The sequence below is a fragment of the Rhipicephalus microplus genome, chromosome 5 (genome assembly GCF_043290135.1).
Source record: "Rhipicephalus microplus isolate Deutch F79 chromosome 5, USDA_Rmic, whole genome shotgun sequence".
NCBI classification, from domain to species: domain Eukaryota; kingdom Metazoa; phylum Arthropoda; class Arachnida; order Ixodida; family Ixodidae; genus Rhipicephalus; species Rhipicephalus microplus.
Window position 1 is genome coordinate 177,273,657 of NC_134704.1, and position 26,253 is coordinate 177,299,909.

At 43.8% G+C, this 26,253-nt stretch overlaps 1 protein-coding gene across 3 annotated transcripts in view; it reads right to left on the reverse strand.

Moving 5' to 3' along the window:
• The window catches only part of tefu (Serine/threonine-protein kinase tefu), a 513,274-nt gene that overhangs the window by 138,943 nt on the left and 348,078 nt on the right, over window positions 1–26,253 (reverse strand). For all 3 annotated transcript variants that reach the window (XR_012895493.1, XM_075896220.1, XM_075896221.1), the window contains 5 exons: window positions 23,460–23,559; window positions 20,835–20,966; window positions 18,925–19,168; window positions 12,943–13,079; window positions 3,370–3,465 (listed from right to left, as the gene is read on the reverse strand). Coding sequence is in view for 2 of the 3 variants with exons in the window: in XM_075896220.1 (XP_075752335.1) it covers window positions 3,370–3,465; window positions 12,943–13,079; window positions 18,925–19,168; window positions 20,835–20,966; window positions 23,460–23,559 (709 nt within the window). In the remaining variant the exon portion in view is untranslated. The remainder of the gene's footprint in view (window positions 1–3,369; window positions 3,466–12,942; window positions 13,080–18,924; window positions 19,169–20,834; window positions 20,967–23,459; window positions 23,560–26,253) is intronic.

Below are 26,253 nucleotides of genomic sequence, written 5' to 3' on the forward strand. Positions count from 1 at the left end.
GCCGCAAAAGCTTGCTGTATAAGACAACCAAATTGTTTTTTATTGTGTTACACTAGGGATGTTTTCCGACAGTGAAAGGCACATCCCTTGAATTGGACCTTCCTTTACTCATACTTAAGATGTTACACATGTGCCAGTGTACATGTATGAGAACATGAAATCAATAGTTTACGATGCTCCATTATAGCAGTTATTACGCCAGTACTGTATTCCCATGCAGTCATGGTTTATTAAGAGTACTTTGATAGGCCTGGGTGAATATTCAAGTGCATCAAATATTCAAATTTTCAACATGAATTTAAAATTTCCAATATATTGAAGTATTCAAAACAAATGAACAGACGTATTTTACCACATGTAACTACCTTTGAAACAAAATGTAACATATTTTACCACTTATAACATGGCCCCTAATGCTATTCAAATCCTGCTTTATTACATTTGCCTCAACTTCACAGTGATCCAAATTGAGTTACATTCGTACAAGCCTAGTTCTAAGTAAATTGGGTCACAATAAAATGCTCACTTTTTCTTTAGAATGCATTATATATGCTACATTATTAGAAATATTTTAACGAAACCTACATTAGCCTTGCATTTGCTTCAACACTTCAATTGACTATTCACCTAGGCATATTCAACCAACTGAGGTGCGCACGCAGTTAGAATTATCGAGCACAGTAGACTCTTAGTATGCTCAAACCCCGCTACAACGAAACTAACAGGGCACGGGAAAAATTTCCTTAAAACGAAAATTTCGTTGTAGTGAAATGGAAAAAATATAGCTGATCTGAGCTAGCAAAACAAAGGAACGTTTATTCTCAAAACTAAAAAAGTGTCCGCTGCTTCCTATACTTTCCCAGCAGCGTCACGACGCGACTCTCACCATGCATCGCGAGGCCATCATGAAAAGCAAGCTGAAACAAGGCCTACAACCACTTTCGCGAACGAACCGAACAGCTGCATTAACACGTTAACACCAGCAGCTGTCCACCGTCAAAGAGTATCCTACAACGCCAACATGGAGGCAGGGTATCGTGGAGCGGTGACTTTTGCCTTATTCTATGTCATTCTTAGCATCCACCACTCGCGGCTAGCTGATTTTCTTGATAATGCGGACGAACAGTTTCTCTGATTAGTTATTACAATGGGCAAGGACAAACGAAATTATACACATTGGAATCGAAAAAGGCATTATTTCGCACAGCTGCGTGAAAGAAAAGCATTAACTGAGCGACTGAGGTTCAGCTTCGGATCGTCTGCGTCTCAAAAAAACGCCAGTGGCAAAAGCAGGGCAGTCTCATTGCTATCGCTATAGAGCAATGGCGGCGCCCAAGCTTGCTGCACAGCGGTGGTTTCTGGTGGTGCCAATGCGTGTTTTAGACTTCGTCGCTTATTTTCAGGTTCTGAAAATGCATCAAAGTGTTAAAGACTGTGTTTACTGTATAGCAATAAATATCTGAGCTTGGAATTGCATCATGAAGTTTCGTTGAAGCGGGACAGCAGAAAAAAAAGTGTTCGTTGTGGTGACAATATTTATGCATTGAGTCCTATGGACTGCCGACGGGAAACCGTTAATTTTTCGTTGTAGCGGAAATTTCGTTGAAGCGGCGTTCTTTGTAGCGGAGCTCGACTGTACATAAAAATCTCTTAAACAAAAGTTTAACTGGTCATCTTAAATGGAACAACTGCCTTTCACATGAGTGGTTTTATACTGTGTAGCAGAATAAAAAGAAGGTCTCATCGAACCAATGGCTGAGCGCACGGAACTGCCTGTACACAAAATAGGCTGGGATAACACAAAAATGAAAGAAAGGAAAAAGAGCTGATCATCTCGGCTTCATCTCGAATCTATCACAATCCAGACAATGGCGAACACACTCTATCGCAATGATGGAAACTTTCTACACGCACGCGCACATAGCTTAAGTCACATTTTACAACATGCACAACTGCAGCGCTCACCGAGTCATTTTTCATTTGTGAATAAGGCTCCCATAGGAGGGAGAAAACGTGCTTTTATTTATTTTTAATCGTGGTCAGTGTGTTGTTTTAATTGTCTTCATCTGTTCTTCTTGCAGCAAGCAGAACTCCTGTTAATTTAAACATGTTATCCTCGTTCCTTCAGGTTGCATAATTAATCTACAGCATTCATATACAGGTGTGCACTACGAAGGTTAGACTAGGGCTTGTTGGTTTACCATTAATTACAGATTGTTGTGCGTAAAAGACGTAGACAGGAATACAGAGACACAAACACGGAGCACAATATAAACATTTTTTTATTATCAGACTGATGTGACCTTGTTTACTTAGATACAAAACTACAGTGCACATGGCAGCAACTACATATCAACAGTAGCTCTATAAGTATGGCATGAGATGTTTTTACTGAGTGGTCTTGTTTACGCGTACTTGCTGTCATGTGTTATAATATGGTTCTGTATCTAGGTACAGAAGGTCACTTCAGTCTGACAGTAAAAATGTTGATGGTGTGCACTCATTGTTCCTGTTTACATATTTCATGCAATACAGTTTACGGGGAACTTAAAGGTTTCAACCATGAGTAATTGCGCTAGTGCATGCATGGGTACCTTGTGGCCCACGCTTCACCTCCTGAAGTTTTTGAAAGTGGGGCAGTGGCATCACTCGGCAACCAGAGGGCAGAGCCTACACTGTCTCTCCCTTCCTCAGTTGACCATTGACAATAATAGGTTGTAGTTAAGCATGTGGGTTGATTGGAGATGTGGCTTTTATATGATAAAACAAGGGAGATGCCTAAAAGATACCAAAAGGTAACAATTACAAGCACAGGTTTTATTATACAACAAACAGGTGCACGCATTATAACTACTGTGCTGGTCCCCAATTTACAAGCTGAAAGTGAAAACGCTCGAAAATTGTGTAGTTCAGACATCGAAAATCAGAGAAGAAACTCACCACAATCGGGAGCGTGGTGTGGTTGAATTGTTCTACAAGGAGACACTATACAAACACCGCTTCTAATTATTATTATACTAGCGCGAATTCAGGACAAGGACAAAAAGCACACGAAGACGAGCATTCTTGTCCTTGTCACAAGTTCGCACTGTAACAATAATCATTACCTACTAACTAGCCCATGCCACCACCCCTTTAAACAACATCTAAGTCAACAATGTTTGATTATGCACAACCAGTGCCCTAAGTAGCACCACATTTTCTATTGAAATTGTACTACCTTGCCAAATGTATAAAGAAAGTCGAAATCGTTGTCAATACATTGAAGGCTAATCTAGTGCCAATGGAACCCAGGACAATTATCAGGCAATACTACAAGCTGCTACAGGGCTAGCTGGTACTTTTCACGTCACAGCAGACAAACTTCACCTGCAGGCTTTCAGTCCAGAGCAGAGTTCATCAGCGTCCTGGCTGGTCATAGAGGACAGTGCCATGAAAATGCCAGAGTGCAGTCCCTGGCGTCTACTGCAAGTAAGCGATAAAGGCTCAACAAATAAGACAAGGTAGCATAAAGTACAAAGTTCATGAAATCATCTCGAGAAGAGCAAATATTAACTTGAGAGTAACCAAACACTCGCCATGCAAAACAAAAAGGAGCCCCAGCTTTTTCCACTTATGCAAACAAAGGAATCACAGAAGTCTTGAAATGTCTAAGTTATTTGCATTATTTGTAGCGAGTGTTTGTTTACTGTCAAAAAATGAGGTCACAGATGCACCCATACATGTCTGTACGTAGTGTCAAGCTTACCCTGGAAGTTGACATCTTCATACTACAGTACGGAGACTATCTGTTTGAACAATAATGCAGCACATGCCCACCCAGGTGGCTGTTTGAGCACCTCGCTTGTGTCCCTGCTTATTGCCACCTGCTCATGAACCATGGGCTCGCGCTCCAGACCATGCCGGATGCTATGCTGCCACACGATTACGATGCTCTGCTTTCATGTGACACTGAGCAGCTTACTTGATATGCCGAAAAAGCTTGGCAGCACGCCAGCAGTTGGCACGCCAGCACATCATGCAACAATAAACTGCGGATGACAGCCACTATAATCTTTCCCATAATCAAATTGAATATCACCCAGGAGATCAAGTTTGGGTATAGCCTCCGGTTCACCACCAAGGGTTGTCCAAAAGCTTCTAAATCACTACTTTGGGCTCTGCAAAGGGGTGCGTCGCGTGAGCAATGGGAAGTATGAGGCTGTCCCAGACAAAACCATGTTGCCCCAACGTCGAAAGCACTACCCAGAGAGTGCTCACATTGCATGACTCAAGCCATACTTCACACGTTAATGAGGCTTTGCCGCTGCCTTATAACTCTTTGTTGTTTTTTCTTCAATTTGCCCACAGTGCGCTTTTTTTTTTAGATGAAACTGCTTTATGCCGGGGTCCACCTGACGTATTTCTGTCACAGATATTATGTAAAATATATACAGTAAAACCTGCATATAACGAACCTGAGCATGACGCGGCATCCGTTCGCTGTATCCCGAAGTTTGTAGTAAATGAAACACAGCTTTAAAAAAAGTTGCAACTGAAAACGCAATCCCCCCCCCCCCCCCCCCAAAAATCCCTGATGCACATCGCAGGCACCCAAGGCTGCCTCACGCATTCCCAAGCTGATGGTAAATAAAGCGAAGACTGCGCCCCTGAGGGAGCCAGTACAGGCACACATTGATCCGAGCCAGCACACAACTGCTTAGCAATACCAAGTGCGCACCATTCTGGGCAAGGTGCGCTCAAACAAAAAGTTCGATTTGCTCATGGAAAAAAAGGAACTTTGTGTGTGACTGAGCCAACTTGGATATTCCACATCACAATTTCAGCTGCTAGCTTGCCATCTTTGCCAAAAAATATGGTGTATTAGTCCACATCTAACTGCCTGTAAAGGTGGTTTCACTGCAGTGTAGAAGTGCTAAGCTGTGAAAACACCTATCCAAAAAAATTCGCTCTGCCCCACTTCAAATTTGAAGCGGCCCTGCAACACTTTTTGAGCATGACCAGAAAACTTTGCCGATCGATGGTCGAGGCTGTTGAGAAGACGGGAGCCAAATATTACAGTGTAGCACCCGGCCTGCAATTCACCATAAATTCTCAGCAGCTGAAAATTGCTCTCTCCTCGCTGCAAATGACCCCACAAGCCCAAATATCACTAGTCACAGCCATTGTATCAGCCATCGCCTGATTACAGCATGGTGCCCTCAGCCGTTACTAGGGCCGCGGCGAGAGGCCACCACTTGTCAACGCGTTCATGTGCAATCTTACTGAAAAGCCACGTATTCGAAGAAAAAAAAAGTTCTCAACGTCATGAGGCGCATGTGACCTATTTTTTTCCCCATTCCATCCCTCCCTGCTTAACTTGCAGCGCTTTTGTCGGGACGAGAAGATGGAATGCAATTGCAGCGTGTCACAAATGTTTGCATATCCGCTCGTACTGAACAGTCTAAATTTTTTTGCGGTCGTTAATTTGTGAGGCAATAAGTGTATTTAGTGAATCCATTCTATGGCTACTTGAAAAAATTTGGCAGCACCCCTTTAAATGACTATATTACCCTCACATTGATTCATCATTTTTTAAGCATAAAAGCCTGTTATGTTGGTTTATATGCTCTAAGTACAATAAATTTTTAAAATGTTATGAATCACTCGCATCCTACCGAAAGTCAAATCCTGCCACTACTCAAAGTTGTTTCAACTTCCTATGAATGAAAAAAAAAAAGGAATTTGCATAGAGGACTCATGTCAATTAAAAAGAATTGAGTGCATTAGCTAGGTCATGATAACTATGACCATTTTTCTTTGTAGGTGATATCTGCTACTCGTCCAAAATCCTTATTCGCTTTGAACCTAAAATTCACTATTCGCACAAGTCTAATATATATGCACTAGAGTATTATTTAAGTTGCAGTGTGTGAGGGTGCTATCACCCCTGTAAAGTCGTTTGTGTCTTGAGGCGTGCATGTGTCTCGCAGAGAAGCCGCATTTAGGGTTAACAGTCATTCAGCGGTAGGCAGCACGGTGCTCGCACGTGTTTTATCATAATCATTATCATTAGCACAGTAGTATCAGGAGTGACACCTGGCGGTGAGGCTGGGTGGCGGCAAATAAGACATAAGCGGCTTTTTTTTGGTGTGTGGAGGCTGGTGCCAACGATTGTCTTCCATTATGGGCCCAAGGGGACTGCGCCATGGGTTGTCTCCTGTGGGTCCCTCGTGGTGAGTTGAGCTTTGGCGACGCAGCCTTCACATTATCTTGTGAGTATTGTATAAGGTTGCTTTAGCGGGTCACTAGTGACATATTTGATTCGGCTCTCAATATCGTTGATGTACAAGTAGTTCAATAAATTTTTGGTTTTGTTTGATCATGTCTGCTGCATCCGAGACCAGTTGGCCAGTTGGTAAAAGTTTCCAATTCTCTCATGGAGTGGCAACTTTTATGTTTGATGCAGCGACACAACCAGTAACGATCGCTGGATACAGGGCAACTGTGGTGGTTCTTGGGCCCGTGAGTGGCACCCGACGGAATTAGACTTCCGAGTAGTGAGGGCGGTGGTTTACTCGCGTGCGCGTAGACATAAGGACTGTATGACTGAATTATAGAGCCAGTGTGTTGAACAGATAGCCACAGTGTTGTGATTGTTTTGTGTGTGAAGTCGCTAAATGTTTTTCTCGTCCTTGTCTTGAATTTCTGCGTCTGAGGGCCTAAGAATCACCCCATTTGGCGAGCCTGCCAGAATGGCTTATTAAAATCTAAAGCCATTACTCAGACAGAGCCTTTGCCATGGACAGGGAGAAATTAATTGCACTTGGCCGACAGCTAGGATTGGAGAACGAGGAGCTCAGAGAGTGGGTTGAGCAAGAGTGGGTTGAAGCTCGAGATGAGCGTGCTAAGGAGCGCGAGATCGCGAAATAAAATGCTGAGAGGCAGCAGAAGCGGTTAGAGCAGCAGCAGAAGGTGCAGGAACAAGAGCTGAAGATCCTCAAGCTGAAGCTTCGACTTAAGGAGAGCACAAGCAGGGTACAGCTAATGGTGGCTGACAAACAAGGAGGATCCAGCATGAGCGCCAGAGGAATGACAAAGGTCTGCAGTCCTCACAAACTGATTTTGGCCTTCCATGAAGCTTGGGACGACCTCGATGCATACCTACGGTGATTTGAACGGGTTGCAACGTGTCAAAGGTGGCCGCATAAAAAGTGGGCTCTTACGCTTAGCCTATGCATGACAGGAGAAGCGCCAACAGTCATAGGCCGGTTAGATCCAACAGCTGCGCTGAATTATGATCAGCTGAAAGCGGCGCTTTTTCAGAGGTTCCGCGATACTGCGGAAGGCTACCGCGAAAAATTTCGTAAGGCGAAGCCCGAAGAAAACGAGACTGGTATGCTGCAAGACTCTCCGGCTACTTTTACCGTTGGCTTCAAGTGGGAAAAACGGGTACAAAGTTTGCTAGCTTGCGAGACCTGATGATAAGTGAGCAATTCATGAAGGGTTGTTCTCCGGCACTCAGGATCTTTCTCAAAGAAAGAATTTGCAAAACCCTGAAGTCGCTGTGCGAGGCTGCCGATAACTTCACGGAAGCACAGGCGCTCACAAACTTAGGAAGAGAACTAATTCCAAAGGATCCGGGGCCTTCGGTGTCCAAGCCGGAGTCCGCATAGAAGACGGAGAAGCCTGCAAGTCGCTGTTTTCGGTGTGACAAGGCAGGCCATCGCGCAGCCGACTGCTAGTTCCGCACAAAAGGAAATACTTCCAGCTGATGCGGAGTATGTAAACAAAGTGGACACAGCACTGACAGATGCTCCAATAAAAAATTTGGCAAAGACAAGGCATCATGTATGATGTCGGAAAAATGTGAAGATTTGACACCTGATCAGCATAAGAGTGGCTACATTGTTCTCCAAGATGGCGGAGCAATACCCATCATCAATGCCACATCAAGTCGACGATCCGCGAACGTTGGAGTCGCTGACATGCCTGTCGAGGAGGGGTTCCTAGAGAACAGACCAGTGCATGTACTTTGAGACACTGGCTGCAACACGGTCGTCGTGCGGCAATCCTTGGTTCCGAAGAAGTTCATGGGAGCGACGAGCCCAGTGTACTTACTGGACAGCACTGTGCGATACCTACCAGAAGCTGTGGTCTACCTCAATACGCCTATTTTCAAGGGACAAGTTTGTGCGCACTGCCTGTGTGATTCACTTTTTGATGCTGTCCTTGGAAACATCAGAGGAGCCCTATCACTGGACACCTTTAGCATGAGAGACAACAAGACGGGCAATTCCAGTCTATGCGCGGACATCGACGAAATAACGCCGAAGAAGTCAAAAGGTCGTCAAGGAAAGCGAGGATATCAGATCACCGTGAGTGAAACCACCAAACAACCCCGTGCACCAAGGACCGGGCCGAGTGACAGCAGTGCTATTGTAGCAGACAGCGACACCCAGATGGCATGCGCGATGCTATGGCAAACATGGGCACGTCCGGATGGATCTTCACTGCTTTCGGCCTCGCCATGGCGGAAATCGCGACCAGGTGTGACGCGTTTCCACAGTATAGTCACCCTACAAGATGACATGTGGTCGTCTCATGACCCAACGCCCAGGGTACCGCTACGCTGACGAGCCAGGCAGCATGCCTAGTTTGAGCAATGCAGAAGCAGCTGGTGCATTCGAAATCGGCCGGAGCTTCTTAGGCTTTATAACGATGGCACGAGGATCCTCTGTGACGCAGTGCAGTAGTCACCATCGCCGCCTTTGCCATCGATGCGAACACCGTCTTTCCAGTGTCATTATCGACGACACCAGAGCAAAACGTACCAGCAACGTGACAATACTTATTGACGCTGACTAGAAGTATGGTGCGGTGTTGCCACTGTGACGAGACACCTGTGTTGTGAATCTTGCGTTGTGGTGCTGAGTGTCGGCGTGTGCTTTATATTTAGAGCAAGTAGTATGAGCGCACCTGGTTGTGGCGCATACACGGTACGCAGGTGTGTGGTAGTACGCGTCACTGCCGACAGTGTTCAAATATGAAAGAAGTGCATCAACCTCCCGTGATAGTGTGCGGAGCAAGTACGGTACGCAGGTTTGTGGTAGTACGCGACACTGCCGACCGTGTTCAAACGTGAAAGAAGTGCATCAACCTCACGTGATAGTGTGCAGAGCAAGTGTCGCGCAGTGTTTTGTGACAAATGCTTGCAATGCTGACATTTCTGCATGTGCCAGTGATTGGTCCTGTTATTGCTGTGTTCCGTTGTGTCGCGTCAACACTAAAGCTTTCCACGACACAACGTACTGAAAGTTGGGGGGAGTGTAGTAAGAAACCAAAAATGAAAATGCGAAAAAAAGTGTTGACGCAAATGAAGACGAGAAAGCAGGGTCAGACGACCGTGAGCGCGTGAGCTTCGGAACAGCGATGGGCAGAGGAAGAGTGCGGCCAGCTAGCAAGAGCGCTAAGCGTTGGGCCTCAGGGGACCGAACAGACGAGCCGGTGTCACCAACCAAACCGGGACGCGCGTGGCGTGTTCCTGAGGCGAGTGGCGGTTCCGGGCCGGGCCTGACATGCTGTTCCTGTGGCGGATGAGCGTGCAGGCCAAGTCAAGCGGCTGAACCCGTCCAGACTCGGGTCCGGCACAACCAGTCACCGAGATCGTGGCCACGGTGCCACGTCGGCGCCGGTCCGGCATAACCGCCAATTGAAGGCGTGACCTCGGTGTTGCGTCGGCCGCAACGTGGGGCCGCCTGGTGCAGCACGAGCAGCTGATGGTCTGCTCGAGAGCTCCTGTGTACTTGGCAACCTTCTCGTGGCGAGGTTGCGTTGTCGACACCGTCATCTTTAGCGGGAGCGTGAGTGGCACCCAACGGAATTAGACTTCCGAGTAGTGAGGATGCATGAGTTACTCCCGTGCGCGTAGACATAAGGACTGTATGACTGAGTTATGGAGCCAGTGTGTTGTACAGATAGCCACAGTGTTGCGAGTGCTTCGTGTGTGAAGTCGATAAATGTTTTTCTTGTCTTTGTCTTGGGTTTCTGCGTCTGAGGGCCCAAGAACACCACAACAACACATTTCACAAGACACTACTTCACTTCAAAAACAGCACTGCTCTAATGGCGTACATTTAATACACATATACGCACAAAATATTATGCCTTAAGGGCAAGTACAGTCGAATCTCATTCATTCGAACACGCTTAATTTGAACTTCCAGTTAATTCAAACTCACAATGAGGTCCTGTAAAAGCTATGTGTATTTTAATGGGCGAAAACAGCCGGTAATTCAAACGCGCAAGCACTTTCGACGGATAATTCGAACATACCACGCTCCCAAAATGCTCTCAGTACCCCGCCCAATGCCGCGGCCGCACTTCTGACACCTCAACACTGAGTGCAAAGGAAAGAAAAAAGAAAGAAAAGGCTGTGGTGGAACGTTTGTTCTCTCTCAAATGCCGATTTGCAACGCGCCCGTGTCACGCTTCTCCCTTTTCCGCCTTTGCCACGTAAAGACCCTTCTCTTTTCAACGCCACGCGCAAAGAGAGAAAGAGAAAAAAAAAGCTGTCGCAGAGTGCGGTTCTCTCTCATGCACCGGTGCCACGCTTCCCCCTTTCCAGTCCCTGCGACGTAACCATTCTCCTATTAACGACACGCGCGAAGAGAGCAAAAAAAAAAACCGCCGTGGAGTGTTGGTTTATCTCAAATGCCGATCTGTTTCTTTCCCCGTGGAGACGCTCCTCCTTTCTTGTCACCTGCTGGCCACGCTGCGGCTTTGGAGAGGGTGGTAGCGGCGATATAGTTGTCGTTGTCTTTGAGTGTCGGCACTGGACATAGCCATGCGCAACTTCTCTTGCCAGGAGAATGCTGAAGCCGAAGTAGACATGCTTTGCAAGCAGTGTGTGAAATTGATTGACTCGCTGCAAGGCAAACGTGCGCAGACGTGCATCACCGATTATTTCAATTATTGACGGATGTCCTGTGATTTGTGAATAAAGGTAAGTCTTCTTAACCTTCTTCCTCGTGTGTTAGCTCAGTGCACATACGCCACTGCATGGGGACCCCTCCATTGACTTAGCTTTCATTATTTCGAACAAATTTTCGGGCCCCTTCGAGTTCGAATTATCGAAATTTGACTGTATATACCAGAATAAAAAAAATTGTTTGGTGCTGTTTTCCTAGAATTTGTTCATGTGAATTTGACACACCATACAACTGTCAAAAGCCACTGTTGTGTCTACATAGACAATCTGTCACTTCGTTTAATATAATGTCCATATACTTGAGCTCTACTTGGACTGTACTTGACGTTTTGTCATCACCAATAACTGCAGAGGCTCTTCTTAAATACATCTAATAATAATATTTAAAAAATTGCAGAGGTGCCATCCAAAGAACGAAGGACCATATTTGCGTGGAATGTGGCTAAGAGACGCCGCACCAGAGCTAAGAGCTCTAGCGAAATGGTAGAGCTGTACAACAGCAAAATTTTAAGTGTAAGGCAAATTTGAAAATTGAAGTTAGAGCATGAATAGAATTTCTCGAATATTCAAATATTTTTTTAATATTATTTGAATGTTTTTAGAATAATTTGAAGCGAAATTGGGGGGATAAAAAGTTGGATAGGATTCACAAGTGTATTCTTATGAGATAGCAACATAAAAGTGTTTCTTTTCACTAGGGCGATGAAGCACTGGTAGGGTTGTGTTTCATAGTTGTCTTATCAAAAATGAGGAATGCAAAGCCTGAATGGTATTTATGCACATGTTCTGGTGCAACTAAACTGTTGCCGACAATACTTTATGTGTGAAAGGCAAAGATGCAAAATCCTTTCTTGCTCCTTCAATTTCTATGGATGCCCAACTAATATGGTGGAAAAGGGTGCGCTTCCTTCAAGTTCGGAGTTCCAAATCTTGTTTTGTAGACATCAGTATATAAAAATCTTTCAAATTTTGGATGCTAAAAATTTTTGGTGCAGGATTTTTTGGACTTCCCGCCCAAGTTTCAGGTTCAAAATAACGTTGAACCCCCCCCCCCCCCCCCCCCAGTCATATCTACGATTTCCATATTGGAACCAGCGTTTTTATGGGTATACCAATACATTTCCTATTGTCATAGAGCCTAAAAAACAGCTTTGCCACAATACGTGAATGTAATGAAGTAAAGCATATTAAAACTCTGAAGAGATTGTTTTGAATTTGACGATGTCATATGTCTTTAAGAAATTCAAATAGTTTAAATATAGTAAAATTGTGGTGCAAATTGAACCGAATTAGACAATTAGAAAAATATTTGAACTTACAAATATTCGCACACCTCTATTTATCACTTCGCAAATGATGTAAAGCACACCTCAATGAATAAGCCCGCTAGGTGCCCTGGCACCATACTTTCAAGCCGTTTAAAGATTTGGAACACCGTGTCAACTCCTCAATGGGAAGGAATACCGGGTGCCACAATAACCTTGTGTACATACAAACAGACTGCCAGTGAAGGAATTGCAAAGCAGTGACACCACACATGCACTGCAGACAATGAAAGGTGCCATGAACGTAGGTACAGAAAGGTGTTGTAAAACTATGAACACTCGGGGCAGGGAGTTGAAAAAAATTTTTAAATTGCTAATGTGGTACTCATAACAACAAGATTCCAGTCTAGGACTCTAAACATCAGTTTTCTTTTTATTGGGACTCTCTTTCATGCTCCACAGCTAAATAGCCAATGTTAATGCTTATTCTTTTGCTAACGAACACAATGGAACATATTGTGAAACAGCTCTTATTGTATTCATTGGACTGTAAAATAGGTAGGACCTGTGTGCTGTGTTTCAATGAACGAGAATGTCACTGTGGCTGTAAAATTTTCCAATCACAAAGAGCATAAGTTTGCATCTGTCAGCAAGCAGTATGAATGTGATGTAAATTTGGCTGGCCGAGGAACAACAATTCATGTTTACCCTTGGTCGTTCTTGGACAGGCGGCAATCCCAGTTAGCCAATCTCCAGGCACATTCAGCTTGCAGCTCAGCCAAGTCTGGAGTGCCAGGTTCCAGGTAGGCAGTCAGCGTGTTGTACAGTCCACATTGCTTCAAAGCCTAATGGCACCCGTGGAAAGAAAATGAATGTTGGCCATCATAAAACAAGATTTGAAACACATTCTATACTAGGTGCCTGACGTGTCTCTTCTAGTACGGGCGGATAGGTAAATTTTGACTCTGTCTAATTCATACAATAGAATCTCGATGATACGAATTCGAAGGAAGCACGCAAAATATTCGTATCATCCCAAATGCGTATCAACAAAAAAACAAGTTGAAGGTGATCATGAAGATGAACAAGAACTTTATTGTGGTCCACTACTTCTTCCTGAAAAAAAGTCCATGATGTCCTTTAGAACTTTTCTGCCCTCACAGCCTCTCAATAAAATGCCACGGTTTCCTCACTCATGCTGCTGGCGCTATACGGCGCGTTCACACTTGGCATCAAAGGAAGCAAAAGCGGCAAACTCAATAAAAATTCACTTGCTTTGCCGCTTTCACAGCCGGAAAAACACGCCCTGAAGTTGATATGAAAAAACACCAGTCCAACACAATTCAAGCCAAAACGCCAGAGCGGCTGCAAGACCACATCCGCGCCCATAAAAAATGTTCACATTCGTTCTGCCCCTCATACCCTCATATATATGCCACCACTGCCATCTTTGCCGCTTGAGAATTCATTCCTGAGCATTAAAATACCCACCGAGGACGGAAAAGAAACAGTTTACACCTTTACAAACATTGTTTTGGGAGGTACGTCAGAACAAACGACACAAGCAGATGCACCGGAAGCGGTAGTGATGGATTCAGCCAGCAGTGCAAAAGATAGACACGTTAGGGCATGCCTACACGCTGCTGCTGCACCTTCTACTTCCGGTGTTCACAGCGATTGTAATTCAATCTAGGCTCTCGATGAACGTGTCCTTTTCAAGGTCATGAGCTTTGTCGTGCTGCACGAGTAGTTTGCGATTGCGTCGACACGAGGCACCAACCCCGCTGACGCCTTGGCCGCCATTTTCAATGTACGGCTAGTTGTTTACATCACGTAGTTTGATAGCTAGCGCAGCCGGTGTAGCCAAAGCAGTAGCAAAAAGTTGATCGGCGATGGCGTGGCGGCAAAATCGGTCTCGACTGATTTTTCTCGCCGCATCGCTTTTTGGTCACTTTTCTGGTGGTGAAACGAGAAAAATTCCGGTGTGTTTTGCCACATTAGCTACATTTGAGGCAAAATGTGAACGGGCCTTCCTCTCACAAACAAGCCACATTACACCGCTTGCGTGCAGCGGTAAGTCGCTTGTTCGTATCATCCGCAGTTGCAGAGGAAACTGTTCGTATAACACCGGATCATGGCATATTTTATATAATGTAATCCATTCGAAGGAGCTTTAAAATTTATATTATCATGAAATTTGCACAAACCGCAATCGTATCGTTCAGATTCTACTGTACACTTTTGCCAATTGTGCTACTAAATGGTTGTCATTGATGGGCTTTTTTACAAACAAGAAAGTAGAGAATGGAGCTCCTACATTCTAAAAAAAAGACAGTACTTACTTATTTATTTATTTATGATACCCTCAGGGCCAAAGGCATTACAGAGGGGAGTGGTGTGAGAGCAAGGAATAACAAAAAAAGAGAGAAAAAAGCACATACAACATACAATAACATCATTAACACAATGTAATTAAAAAAGATTAGAAGAACTCCTGATTATACAATGTTAGCTAGAACATTTCGAAACTGTTGGACGTCATTAATAGAAGCAGTGTAAAAAGGAAGGCGATTCCAGTCGCAACTTGTCCGGGGCAAGAAGGAATGAAAGCAATGCATTGTTTTGCACATATCAATTCCAACTTTGCGGGCATGGTCAACACGACTTGATTAATAGTGTGGCCTACGTATAAGCTCGCCACGCAGCATGGGGTGGTGATACAGCTTATGAAAAATAGTTGCGAAATTTGACGCCTAATGGAGAGAGATGGGAGGGCTAAATCAGATTTCATTCTAGTAATGCTCGCGGTTCGATGCTAGCACAAATCTAACAGAGTTATTTTGAACAAGTTCTAGTGCAGTTATAAGTTTTCTGTGACATGCATAGTTTTCCATGACATGCATATTCCAGTTTGGAACGAACTAATGTTTTGTAGAGCAATCATTTGAGTGATGAGGGAGCTGTAAAAAAATTGCGGTGCAAGTAACCCAACATGTGGTTAGCTTGCTTAACAATATGCTCAATATGAAAGTTCCAGGTTAAGTTCGTGGTGATGTGAATGCCAAGGTATTTGTAGGAAGCAACTGATTTTAATTGGATATTGTTAAGAGAATATTGTGATGGGTTGGTTTTAGTACGAGAAACATGCACTGTCTTGCATTTGTTAGTGTTGAGTTCCATTAGCCAAGTTTTCGACCAATTAACGACAGAATTCAAATCAGACTGCAAAATGGTAGCGTCGTTATCAGAGGTTATTTCACGGAAAATAACACAGTAATCAGCAAACAAAAGGACATTAGATTTCAACAAAGAAGGCAAGTCATTAATATAAATAAGAAACAAGAGGGGCCCAAGGACGGATCCCTGCGGCACACCTGAATAAACAGGGCTAAATGGAGAGCAAGATTGATTAGGGACAACAAACTACAAACGGTCAGTCAAAAAATATTCAATCCAAGTCAACAAACTTCTGTCAATGTTTAATTGATTTAGTTTGTGAAGTAGTAGCCCATGTCAAACCTTATCGAATGCCTTTGAAACATATAAAAATATGCAGTCAGCATGCGAAGACCTATCTAAAATTTGATGTAATTTGTGAGTAAAGTAAATTAGTTGGGTTTCACAGGAGTACGATTTGCGAAAACCGTGTTGGGCTTCTGCGAAAAACGAGTTGGATTTTAGACAGTTAACCAAATTACTGTAGATTACATGTTTTAGTATTTTGCAGCAGTTACTGGTTAGAGAAATGGGGCGATAATTACATAGAATATTTTTATTGTCGGACTTATAAACTGGAATCACCTTTCCTATTTTCCATTTCTTAGGAAGCGTACCCGTGGCCAAAGATTGCTGAAATATTTTTGTAAATATGATAGAACAATAAACACCAGTATTTTTCAAAAATTTTGTGCTTAGGTCATCAAAGCCAGGACGTGAGGAATTATTTATGTGAGTGATAAGTTTAAAGATACCGGAAACATCGATTTGTACTGAAGGCATAGCTGCGCAACTGAGTGCTTGAGTTGGAGGCTTCGCAACAGTAGACGCCGCAGAAAAGTTTTTTACGAATGTATCGTTGAGAAGCATAGCACAAAGACTGCTGGGAACTGGTTCACCAGATGTGTCGTTTAAGGTGATGGTGTCATCAGAAGGAGGGTTTATGGTACGCCAAAATTTTTTGAAGTCTGAAGAAAGCATAGACGGAAGCACATTAGATACGTTGTACCATGGTGCTTGAGCATGCGTGGTGATGCCTTGCTTCGGCATGTATTTATCTGAGTTCGTGAGCTTTAGCTTCAAACATGTTCCAGTTAACTTCTACAGAGTTGTCAAATCTTCTCAAGAATACATCTGTAAACTCGTGAAGTTCGTTATTGAGTGCATTGAAGTTGGCTCTGTTGTAGTCAAGAATGGTTTTACATTTTTTAGAGCGCGCTGAAGCAGTAGTTTTAATGTGAAAATTGAGCAGCAAGTGATCACTAATTCCAGGACAGCAAGTAACAAGCTTACACACTAAGCATCACCGCCGATGATGAACCAAACAATGTCTTCGAACACAAGAAGCCATAAATGTGAGAAGCGATAAATTTCGCATAAAAGTTCACTGCAATGCTCAACCCGCCGACACCACAATGTGCCGCAAAAGGTCTTACACCTTTCAGTAACAGCAGAAACCAGTCGTTCAACGATAAAAACTACGGCGCAGTTCAGAAAAGAGCAAAGGCGAGGAGGCGGGTGGCAGTGAATGTGCCATTTTAACTCATCGCAGACAACCTTATCACGTCATCTGCAGATATCGCCAGGTATGAACTGCGTTACTATTTGTAAGAAACATGTGAAATAATAAAAAAGAAGTAGTGAAAATTAGGTTCCACGAAAACATTTGAAAAAGAAAAACGGATCACCATCAGAAAGAATTTAAAAATTATGATTGCACAAAAATCATAGTTACGTAACCATGGGCCTTCCCTTAACAACAGTGACATAATTTAGCATATTACTGAGCCGACTTTTTGTAAGTCTGTTTCTCTCTCTGCTCAGCTGCGTAGTTAGCATAACATGCCCCTCCTCCCCCAGTGCACTGCAAGCTTTTAACAGACAACAAAAGTGTGCTGCATCGCTGTTTGGGGCCACCTCCCGCTTGACCGTTTCTAAGAGCACGACGCGGGAGCCAAGAAACCACACCGCATCGACTACCTCGTAATGCGAGTGCATATGGCATGAAGTGATAAGCAAATATGGTACTAGGTGATAACGCCACTCGATGCACGCAACCAGGCATTATTAATACTGCCTAGGTTAGCCTGTTCTAGCACAGTTCATGTAGAAATCCTTGCAAATGCCACCTGCACCGCTCCGTGAATCGCGTAAAGCTCTTTGCTTTACGCAAACGAACCGCGGAACGCAGAGACCAGATTGTTGAAGAAAAAAAAAAAACCAAAGAATAAAAAGAAAACGAAAGAAAGGAGGTATGCCAGTCACACTGCAGAACAGCTGCCAACCGTCACACCATTCGGACATAAAGCTAAGCGTAAATTCTCGTGTAGCCCAGCGCAAGCATGCAGCGACGCTTCCTAAAGCACTCGTGCGGCTTTTGATTACAAAACGAAGCAGTGGCAAATCAACGTTTATGAAAACTGTGTCACATGATCGCCGACGTGTCATGAGTCACGAATAAAGCACCTAGGTGCCCGTTAATATCGTTTATACTGATTTGAATGCACTTTTTGTCACCACGCACTCGCAAATTGTACAAGTTTGTGTTTAATGGGTCTCTCAACACTTGCAGACACCGATGTGCGGATTAGGCAAGAGATGACTTTTTGAAATGCAATGACAACTCAGTTGTATTAATAAATTAGTCCCTAATGGGGGTTAACTGGGAATGTGCTGCAGGTGTTCTGTTGCTCACAAAACCCAGTTTGAGAACCCATGCGCCAGAGCGTCCAGGACACGTACTCTTCACATGCAGGGGGATCATTCCACGTTTACACAACAAAGTACTTGCTCACGGCAGACGCACGCCCAGGTGATTGGCATGCAGCAGCGTCAATACGTAAGCCACAGCGACCGGAGGAAAGAGCTACGCACAACAAAGAATTCCAGAATCAACCCCGCAACGCATGTCACTCGGTTAGTGTGGCTAGCAGTTTTGCCTAAGCGAAAGTGGCGCCGAAACACCCAGCCCAGCTAGAAGAAGCAGTGGCGCACTCGATATATGGCAGTATATTTTTGCAAGGTCACGCATATTTGCAAGAGTACAGAGATGATCATGGCATCACTGTGCAAAGTAAAAAACATGCTTGGGCAAGTCTTGTTTTCTTGGTATTCCTAGTGCTGCTGGTAAAATCCCGTCAACTTAGCTAATTCTAGTCCACTATAATTCAGCTTTTTTCCCCCACTGGAGCTGAGGTTGGCATCAAAATTTTTGCTTTTAGGGCTGTTTTAGAGCACTTCGACAAAATTTTTGCGATTTTTATATTTCTGGAGCAGCTTGGCGCAAAAAAACGGAAGCGTATCAAAAATGCACAATATGCGCAGCTGTGTCAACCCAGAATGTGTCAAAGTTGCCCATGCCAAAATGGTTTGCAAGTATTATTTTTCATTTTTCTGTACCAGAGCTAAGCCGGAACAAGATAAACGACCGTTAACTACAAACTGGCGTTTAATGAAAGATGACGCAAGACCCACGTGGCCGAGGCGGACGTTGCGTCCCGTGGCCTCGAGATCAGCCTGAGCCAAGAGTGTTGGCCACTGAGCGCCCTGTTGCTCCGCCCAGTGACGCCACAGCGAGAAGTGCACCCCCAATGCAAGGCACCTGCATCCAGTCAGGGCATCCAAGTCTCCAAGACCCGACAAGGAGGAAACCAGCACCGACTGCACGGGTGCCGCCTCCGCAGCACTCCAGTACAGCAATCCGCCATCCTCCGACGTCCTGTGCCAACGAACCGGACTGCCATCTCGTTCAATTCTTTCGTGCCACAGTCATGTGCATTGATGAAAAGTCCTGAGTAGGCTTGTGCGAATAGTGAATTTCAGGTTTGAAACCAATTCGAACGAGATGTATCACATATAAAAAAATGAGAATATTTATCATGACATAAGTAACCTGCACAATGTATTCTTTAAATTAAAATAGAGGCTCCATGCAAATGTCTTTTTTTTTCATTCAAAAGAAGTTGAAACAACCTTGAGTAGTAGCGGGGTTTGAGTTTCGGTAGGATGCAGGTGATAACCAGTAAAATATGTAACATTTTAAAATGTATTATACTTAGGGCATGTAAACCATCATAACAAGCTTTTAAACGTAATAAAATAATGAATTGATTTGAGGGTAACGTGTTTATTTAAAGAGGCCCTGAAACACTTTTTCAAGTACCTATAGAGCCCCTAAAGAAGCTTATTGCCTCACGAATTCAACACCACAAAATTCTTAGAATCAGTCCAGTATGAGCAGAGTTCCATAGATTTGTCCCACACTGCAATTGCATTCTTTCTTCTCGTCCCGACGAAAGAGCTAAAAGCTATGCGAAGAGGAATGGTGCAGGGAAAGTAAAATTGCCACATGTGCCTCATGACTTTGAGCACTTTTTCTCTCTCTGTAATTTTTTTTTCTTTAAATATCTGGCCTTTCGGTGCAATGGCGCATGTACGCGAGGACAAGCGGCGGGCTCCACCTGCGGCCACAGTAACGACCAAGCGCGCCATACTCAAGTTGGTCAAGAGCTGCGACAAGTTGTCTTTGAACTTATGGTGTCATTTGCCAAGGGAAGAGAGGTTTTTTTAGCTGACTTTGAGAATGCATTGTGAATTTCAGGCCACGTACTGTGCTATAATATTTGCCTCACTTGTTCTCGGTAGCCTCGACTATCGATCGTCAGCATTTTCTGACCATGCTCAGTAAGTGTTGCAGGGTCCCTTTAAATTTGAAGGGGGGCTTCGCGGCAAAGCATATTTCCTCTATATAGGTGCTTTCATGGCTTAGCAACCCTACACTGCAGTGAAACCATCTTTACAAGTGATTACATGAGGACATTTATATACTTATTCGTTCATTGCGAATACTTTGAAATTTTCAATAATTTAAACTCTAATCCCATTGAATCCAATCGAATTCAAATAGTCTACAATCCGTTCAAATATTTGAAGCATTCAAATATTCGCACAAGCCTAGTCCTGAGGCAAATGGCATGAAGATGATGACACTCAAAAGAATGTACACACACACACACACGCTTTGTCGCCTTTGTATGGTGTGCTCTAAGGTGCAAATGACTTTGCAGGGGGTGTTAGCACCCGCACAAACTGAAATGATTAACGGTGACTTCACAAGCTATCCAAATGTGGATCACGGGCAAAAAAGAAGCAAACAAACAGTCACACTAAAATGATTTTATTGAACCCACTGTACACATGACAGTGAATGCTCTTAGGCAAGTTAAAATCAGAGGAGCTATAAACAACATCTTATGAAGCGATTGTTTCTTAAGTGTGTACGCTTTCTATACATAAGTGCAATCAGTAAACAGATATTTCTTACACTAGGCTCCTGGATGAGGCAAGAACAGTTTCAAAAAAGCTTGGAATATCAATGCACTTACCGAGCCTGCGTGTCGCACCACAGCTCCACGCACTGTACAGCAACTACATGGTGACCACAAAACTCTGCTGCCTGAGCGGCCTGCAGAAAGTTGAAATGACCAAGCCGCAAACCCTTCCACAGCGTCAGGGCCCTGAAATATGGAGACCTTCATTTCCCTTACCTCCAAACATTTTATGTTTGGAGGCACAACTTACAACGATCTTCGGACACGTGCAAGAAGCAGCTGCACCAGTGCCAGATGCACTCAATATGGCCATTTAGCTTAGCTTTTTTGCAATAGGCAGAATGAAAAATGATGTGCAATGCAATTTAGAGGCATATACTTTTTTTTACAAAATATCAAACAAACTTTTGCACGGCTGAATCTTCATTTGCGTGATGACACCGTTTACATTGTGCAGTGTAAATGGGTTGCCGCTTGGCTGAAGCGGCTAAATTACAGGGCGAGGGGTGACTCGCAAACGCGAAAAATCCCTTTTCTACGCGTTATCGTGAACTCCACTACAATTAAGAGAGACTATTGAAAGCACACTAAACTTTCAATAATGAAGGCACATGCAGTGCAGCAGAGACTTTGATTAAAGGGACTGTCCACTGCTTGAAAATTTTTTCGTGATTGTGGCAAAAATGAGATCCTTTATCCCGATGGCGGCAACGAGCATGCTTTTACTCCATAAAAAAAAGAAAATATAACTTCAACTTGATGTTGAAAGTTGACAAAGAATTGCCGCTAGCGTCACCGAACAGTGATGTGGTCAACCTACTGGTAGAACAAGAAATCCTCGAAAGTAGACATATTTTACTAAATAACAAACATGCATAACTTGATATTATACTTTATGCACTTGAGGCACCTTTAGATGGCACCAGAGAGTATTTATTGCTTTTATTCTCACAAGTTCAAACAGGCGCACAGTGGCGCCGTTGGCGGCTATGAGCGGCGTGGCTCACAAGAACAAAAACTCATTACTTTGGCAAATAGCAGCGTGACTGACTTAGTGAAATTTTCTAACCATGCCAGTGAATTCAACGTAGTCTCGTAACGATGCACGAGTCCTCATGCGTAAATTGCACACCAGTATTCACCGTGGTTTTACATAACACATATGCTACACAACACCTCATAACACATATGCTATACAACACCTTTCAACATTACTTAAAGGTGATAGGAACAGATAAGGTAACAGATAACAGGAACCTTCTGTTCTTTTGTGAAACACGTTTTATGTTCGTTTCACAATGCTGATGTGCCAGTGTAGCCAGAACAGACAAACTTTTCAACACAACTGCGCTGGTTTTTCAGGCTGACTAAACAAAGCTGCAAAAAAACATGGTAAAACAATACTTTATTTGAGGATTTGCATGCTTTAACGACCACTACGGTATCAGTTTCATTATAAAACAAACCTCGAACAAAACTGGAAAAAAACTGTACATTGTTCCAGTTTTTTAGTTTCCCCGGCACTACGATCACCATCATCTTTTACAACCAGTGTTGTGGACGTTCACCTCGCCAATGGAAGATAGAAGACAGATTGAAAAATTTCGTTTTGCGAATTTCTACTCACTTTCTAGAGAAACCGTTGCAAGGATGGTCACTTCAGACGGTACGTTTTTTGTTTTTTCGATAAAAAGCGATGAAGGACGATAGGTCGTTCCTTTAAGCTGATTATAATGACAAGAAGCAAAAAGTGCATTGCTGGTATAGAGATGGTCGAGGGAATCAGCAGCATTATAAAGTAGCTCTAGCTGAGTTTGTTGCCAAAAAAAGAATATTTTTGGGCCATAAACGATCCCATGCTGTGCAAACAGGTGAACTAGTGAAGTCTGGCGCAGTTGGTGCAAGCTGTACTCGAATGAGCGCAGCAAGGTGCAGCGATATAGTATTATAGCAAAATGGCGCAATTGGCACAGTCGGACCCCCACTACGTATGTCCCCAGCATTAGCAAGCATCTTTCCAGATTCATAAAGTTAAGCGCAGCACCGAAACGACGAGGATGGGCAGGGACAAAACACACACAAGTGCTGTCCCGTCCTAGTCATTTCAGTGCCGCGCTTAACTTTACGAACATACTGCACAAGCTAAGCCAGCTATCTACCCCTAAGATCTTCCCAGAGTTAGGTAAGAATAAGGCATCAAATGATTCACAAAAATGTCAACACTTGCACACTCTCTGCCACGGTCTTTCGGCTGTGGAGTAAAGTGAGCAAGCATCAGTTAAATGACAAATTATGAAACCTACTGGTGCAACACAGCTGCTGCAATTAAAGAAGGACAATTAGAAGGCCTGGGCTCACTTTTACATCCAGCTGCAACACCATCACTCTGGAATTTGTGCCACATGCGTGGGGTACAGCCAAGTACAGGCGCATATGAGATACAGCCTCCCTGGCTGTCTGTGTTTACAAAAGCAAATGTCACACAAGCAAATCTTGGAGCGAAATTCTTCTCCTTCAAAGTGCTTTTTCGATGGCATGCAAACAAAGTTAATTCATCAACGGCTCTACAAATGGCAGCGAGGATTTCCAATGAACGCTAAACAATTAGGCTCTTAATATGAGTGCGCATCAAAATGGGTAAAAGCAGCCTCTTGCGGCCTGTGAAGCGATGCAACTCACTTGGCATCCCGGCGGACCAGCATGCGTTCCACAGCTGACATCAGAACAGCCACGGATGCCTGAGAGCAGTAGACTTGATCCCTTGTCACCTCGGTGCTCACTGCATGAATAATCCAAACTGCCATCAGTCATGGAAAAGAATATGGCAATAATAACAAACATTCCAACAGCGCAGACAGCACATATGTCAGGGACATTTTTCTTTCTGTGTTGTTTAACACCAGTTAGTTACCATGGATCACCATCTCACTACTATATGTTCTTTCTTCTAGCTGTGTTCCTTAACTGGCCAGCCGGGCTTTTTGCAGTAAAAGCCTGTAAATGAGAAGATGTTGAAAAGCATAAAAATTTCTTTTGGCCACACATTGACCCGATAAAAATGCTTCGAAAAAAGCCTCCGGTAATGTTTTCCACTGACAGTGATGGCTCAAACAATTTCGAACCACTCTTTGAAACTGTTCCTTCTTTGCAGAAATGAACAAAAACACTTTTGTTTGAGGTAAAAGCTGTGGGAGATGAAATGAAGTGAGGAGTGCGCAATGTTAGGTGCGAGTCTCAGAGACAGTGAGTGGTTGATGATAGAGAATTGAGATGGCACGAGTGTCAGTGAAATGCGAGGGGATGCACATGTGCATGTGGGAATATGTGAAGAGAGAGATGGAGTACAACGAGAGGGGTCGGACATGTTGAATATGTGGGGCGGAAAATAAAGAGTTGTATTTTGAATGTGGTTGTGAATCGTTAAGTGTATCATTGAATCTGGAAAAAAAAAAACTGCTAGTTCCAACTGCTTTTGTTAGATATGTGTTTTTTTTTTCATTGCTAGTCTGGTAATAACACATTCAATATGGGAGCAAACCATTTTTGGGTCACTTTAGTCTACAAATAATATACTTACTGCGGTGCTTCGCGCAGATAATTCTAACAGGCAGATACAAGAAGGGTTATGCACAATTACTATTTCAGCAGCCTTTTAGCGGAAGCCGAATCACCGTTTAAAATACGGAGGAACAACTAAGCCTTGCGTAAACAAGGAGGGCAGAAACAAAGAATGCAGGTACCTAATAAAGAGAAATTACCTGTACAGGAGGTGCACTAACAACTGAAAAGGTTATTCAAAGGTTGCCCTGGATAAGTATTGGCCCTACATGACTGGACAACAGATAAGAAAATAGACTAATATGACAGAGCGTGGCATACTCTCTCACAGGATTCACCCAGCTTTTTCATTTCTAGGAAGTCAACAACCTCCTTTGTTAATCTGTAATTTGATTTCGACACATGACACTAATGTTTTCAAATTTCACATCCACATTTGAAAGTGGGGTGAGAGCGCTTTCGCTTTCCACACTATGTTAGGCTTCCACTTGTGCAATTTTTTTTCTCGATAGCCAGAATCACTGTCGCTGTAAGCTGGTACTTAACAAGAAGTACGCTGTGAATACCGATGTAACCATACAAGGGTGATCGGAGAAAGACAGTGGCATTATAGACATACAGGGGTGATCGGAGAAAGGCAGTGGCATTATAGACACCCTCGTCTTTCACCTAAAGTCAGAGATAACACACTGAAAGTACTTTAACTGAACCAAGCGTGATCAGCTCGCACTTTAATATTACCTATGTGCCGGTGGCGGGAGAAACTTTGACAAAAAGCTTAAAGCGTGAATCTCGATTTTGAGACAATGCACCAAATCACGCAGCAATGCATTCTATTACAGTAGAATGTCGATGATACGATTACAATTGATGTGAACTTTAAGATTGTTTTGGATGGAATTCATTATATTAAATAAGCCATGATTCAGTGTTATACAAACGATTTCCCCAGCCACCACGGATGATACGAACGCCCCATTGACCACTGCACGCAAGCGGCGCAATGCAGCTTGTTTGTGGGAGGAAGGCCAGTTCAAACTTGGCCTCAAAAAAAGTGAATACGGCAAAACTTTCCTGAATTTATTTTGCTTCGCTGCCTAAGTGGCTGGAAAACCAAACCCCAAGGTCGACTTGAAAAAATTGGTCTCAGACCAATTATCCCGCCATGCGATAGCAGATCACCTTTTTGCTACATGGCTTTGGCTACACCAGCGGCAATAGGGTGCAGTAGCTCTCAAACCACGTGATATAAACCACAGGCGAAGTGTTTTGGCATTCGCAGAAGGGGCGGGGGCCATCTTCTCCCCCCAAACACACACACTGTGGGGAGGCACACGCGTTCATGCTTCCTTTTCCTTTATGGAAGCGCGGCAGTTTAGTAGCGGGGACACGTCGGCCCTTCGCGATAGAGACAATGAAGCCTCTTTTAGAAGGCCGTGCACCTCGTAGGCAGTGCATACTATTTCCCTTTCCCGGCTCCCGAAAAAGTTACCTTCCCTCGGCGAGGGAAGCAGCTCTCGTTGGGGAGAGGGAAACCGGGAAGTTGGGTCAAAAGGAGTGTGCCGACTAGGGCCAAATTAACAGTGCAGAGAACCGGTTAAAAAAAAATACGGGGGCCCCTCGCCCCGCCCTTTTTCTTTTTTGTTTTGTGATCTGGTCATACTTGGGAGTTGACGCTTTTTAGATTTAGCTGCAAAGAAAACAAGCCATAGTTATTTTGAGCCTCTCCTGAGTGCTTATTATCATCTAGGCATTTTTTTCCTTGATTTATATATGGGGTTTAACGTCCCAAAATTACCATATGATTATGAAACACGCTGTAGTGGAGGGCTCCGGAAATTTCGACCACCTGGGGTTCTTTAACGTGCACCCAAATCTGAGCACGCGGGCCTACAGCATATTTGCCTCCATCGAA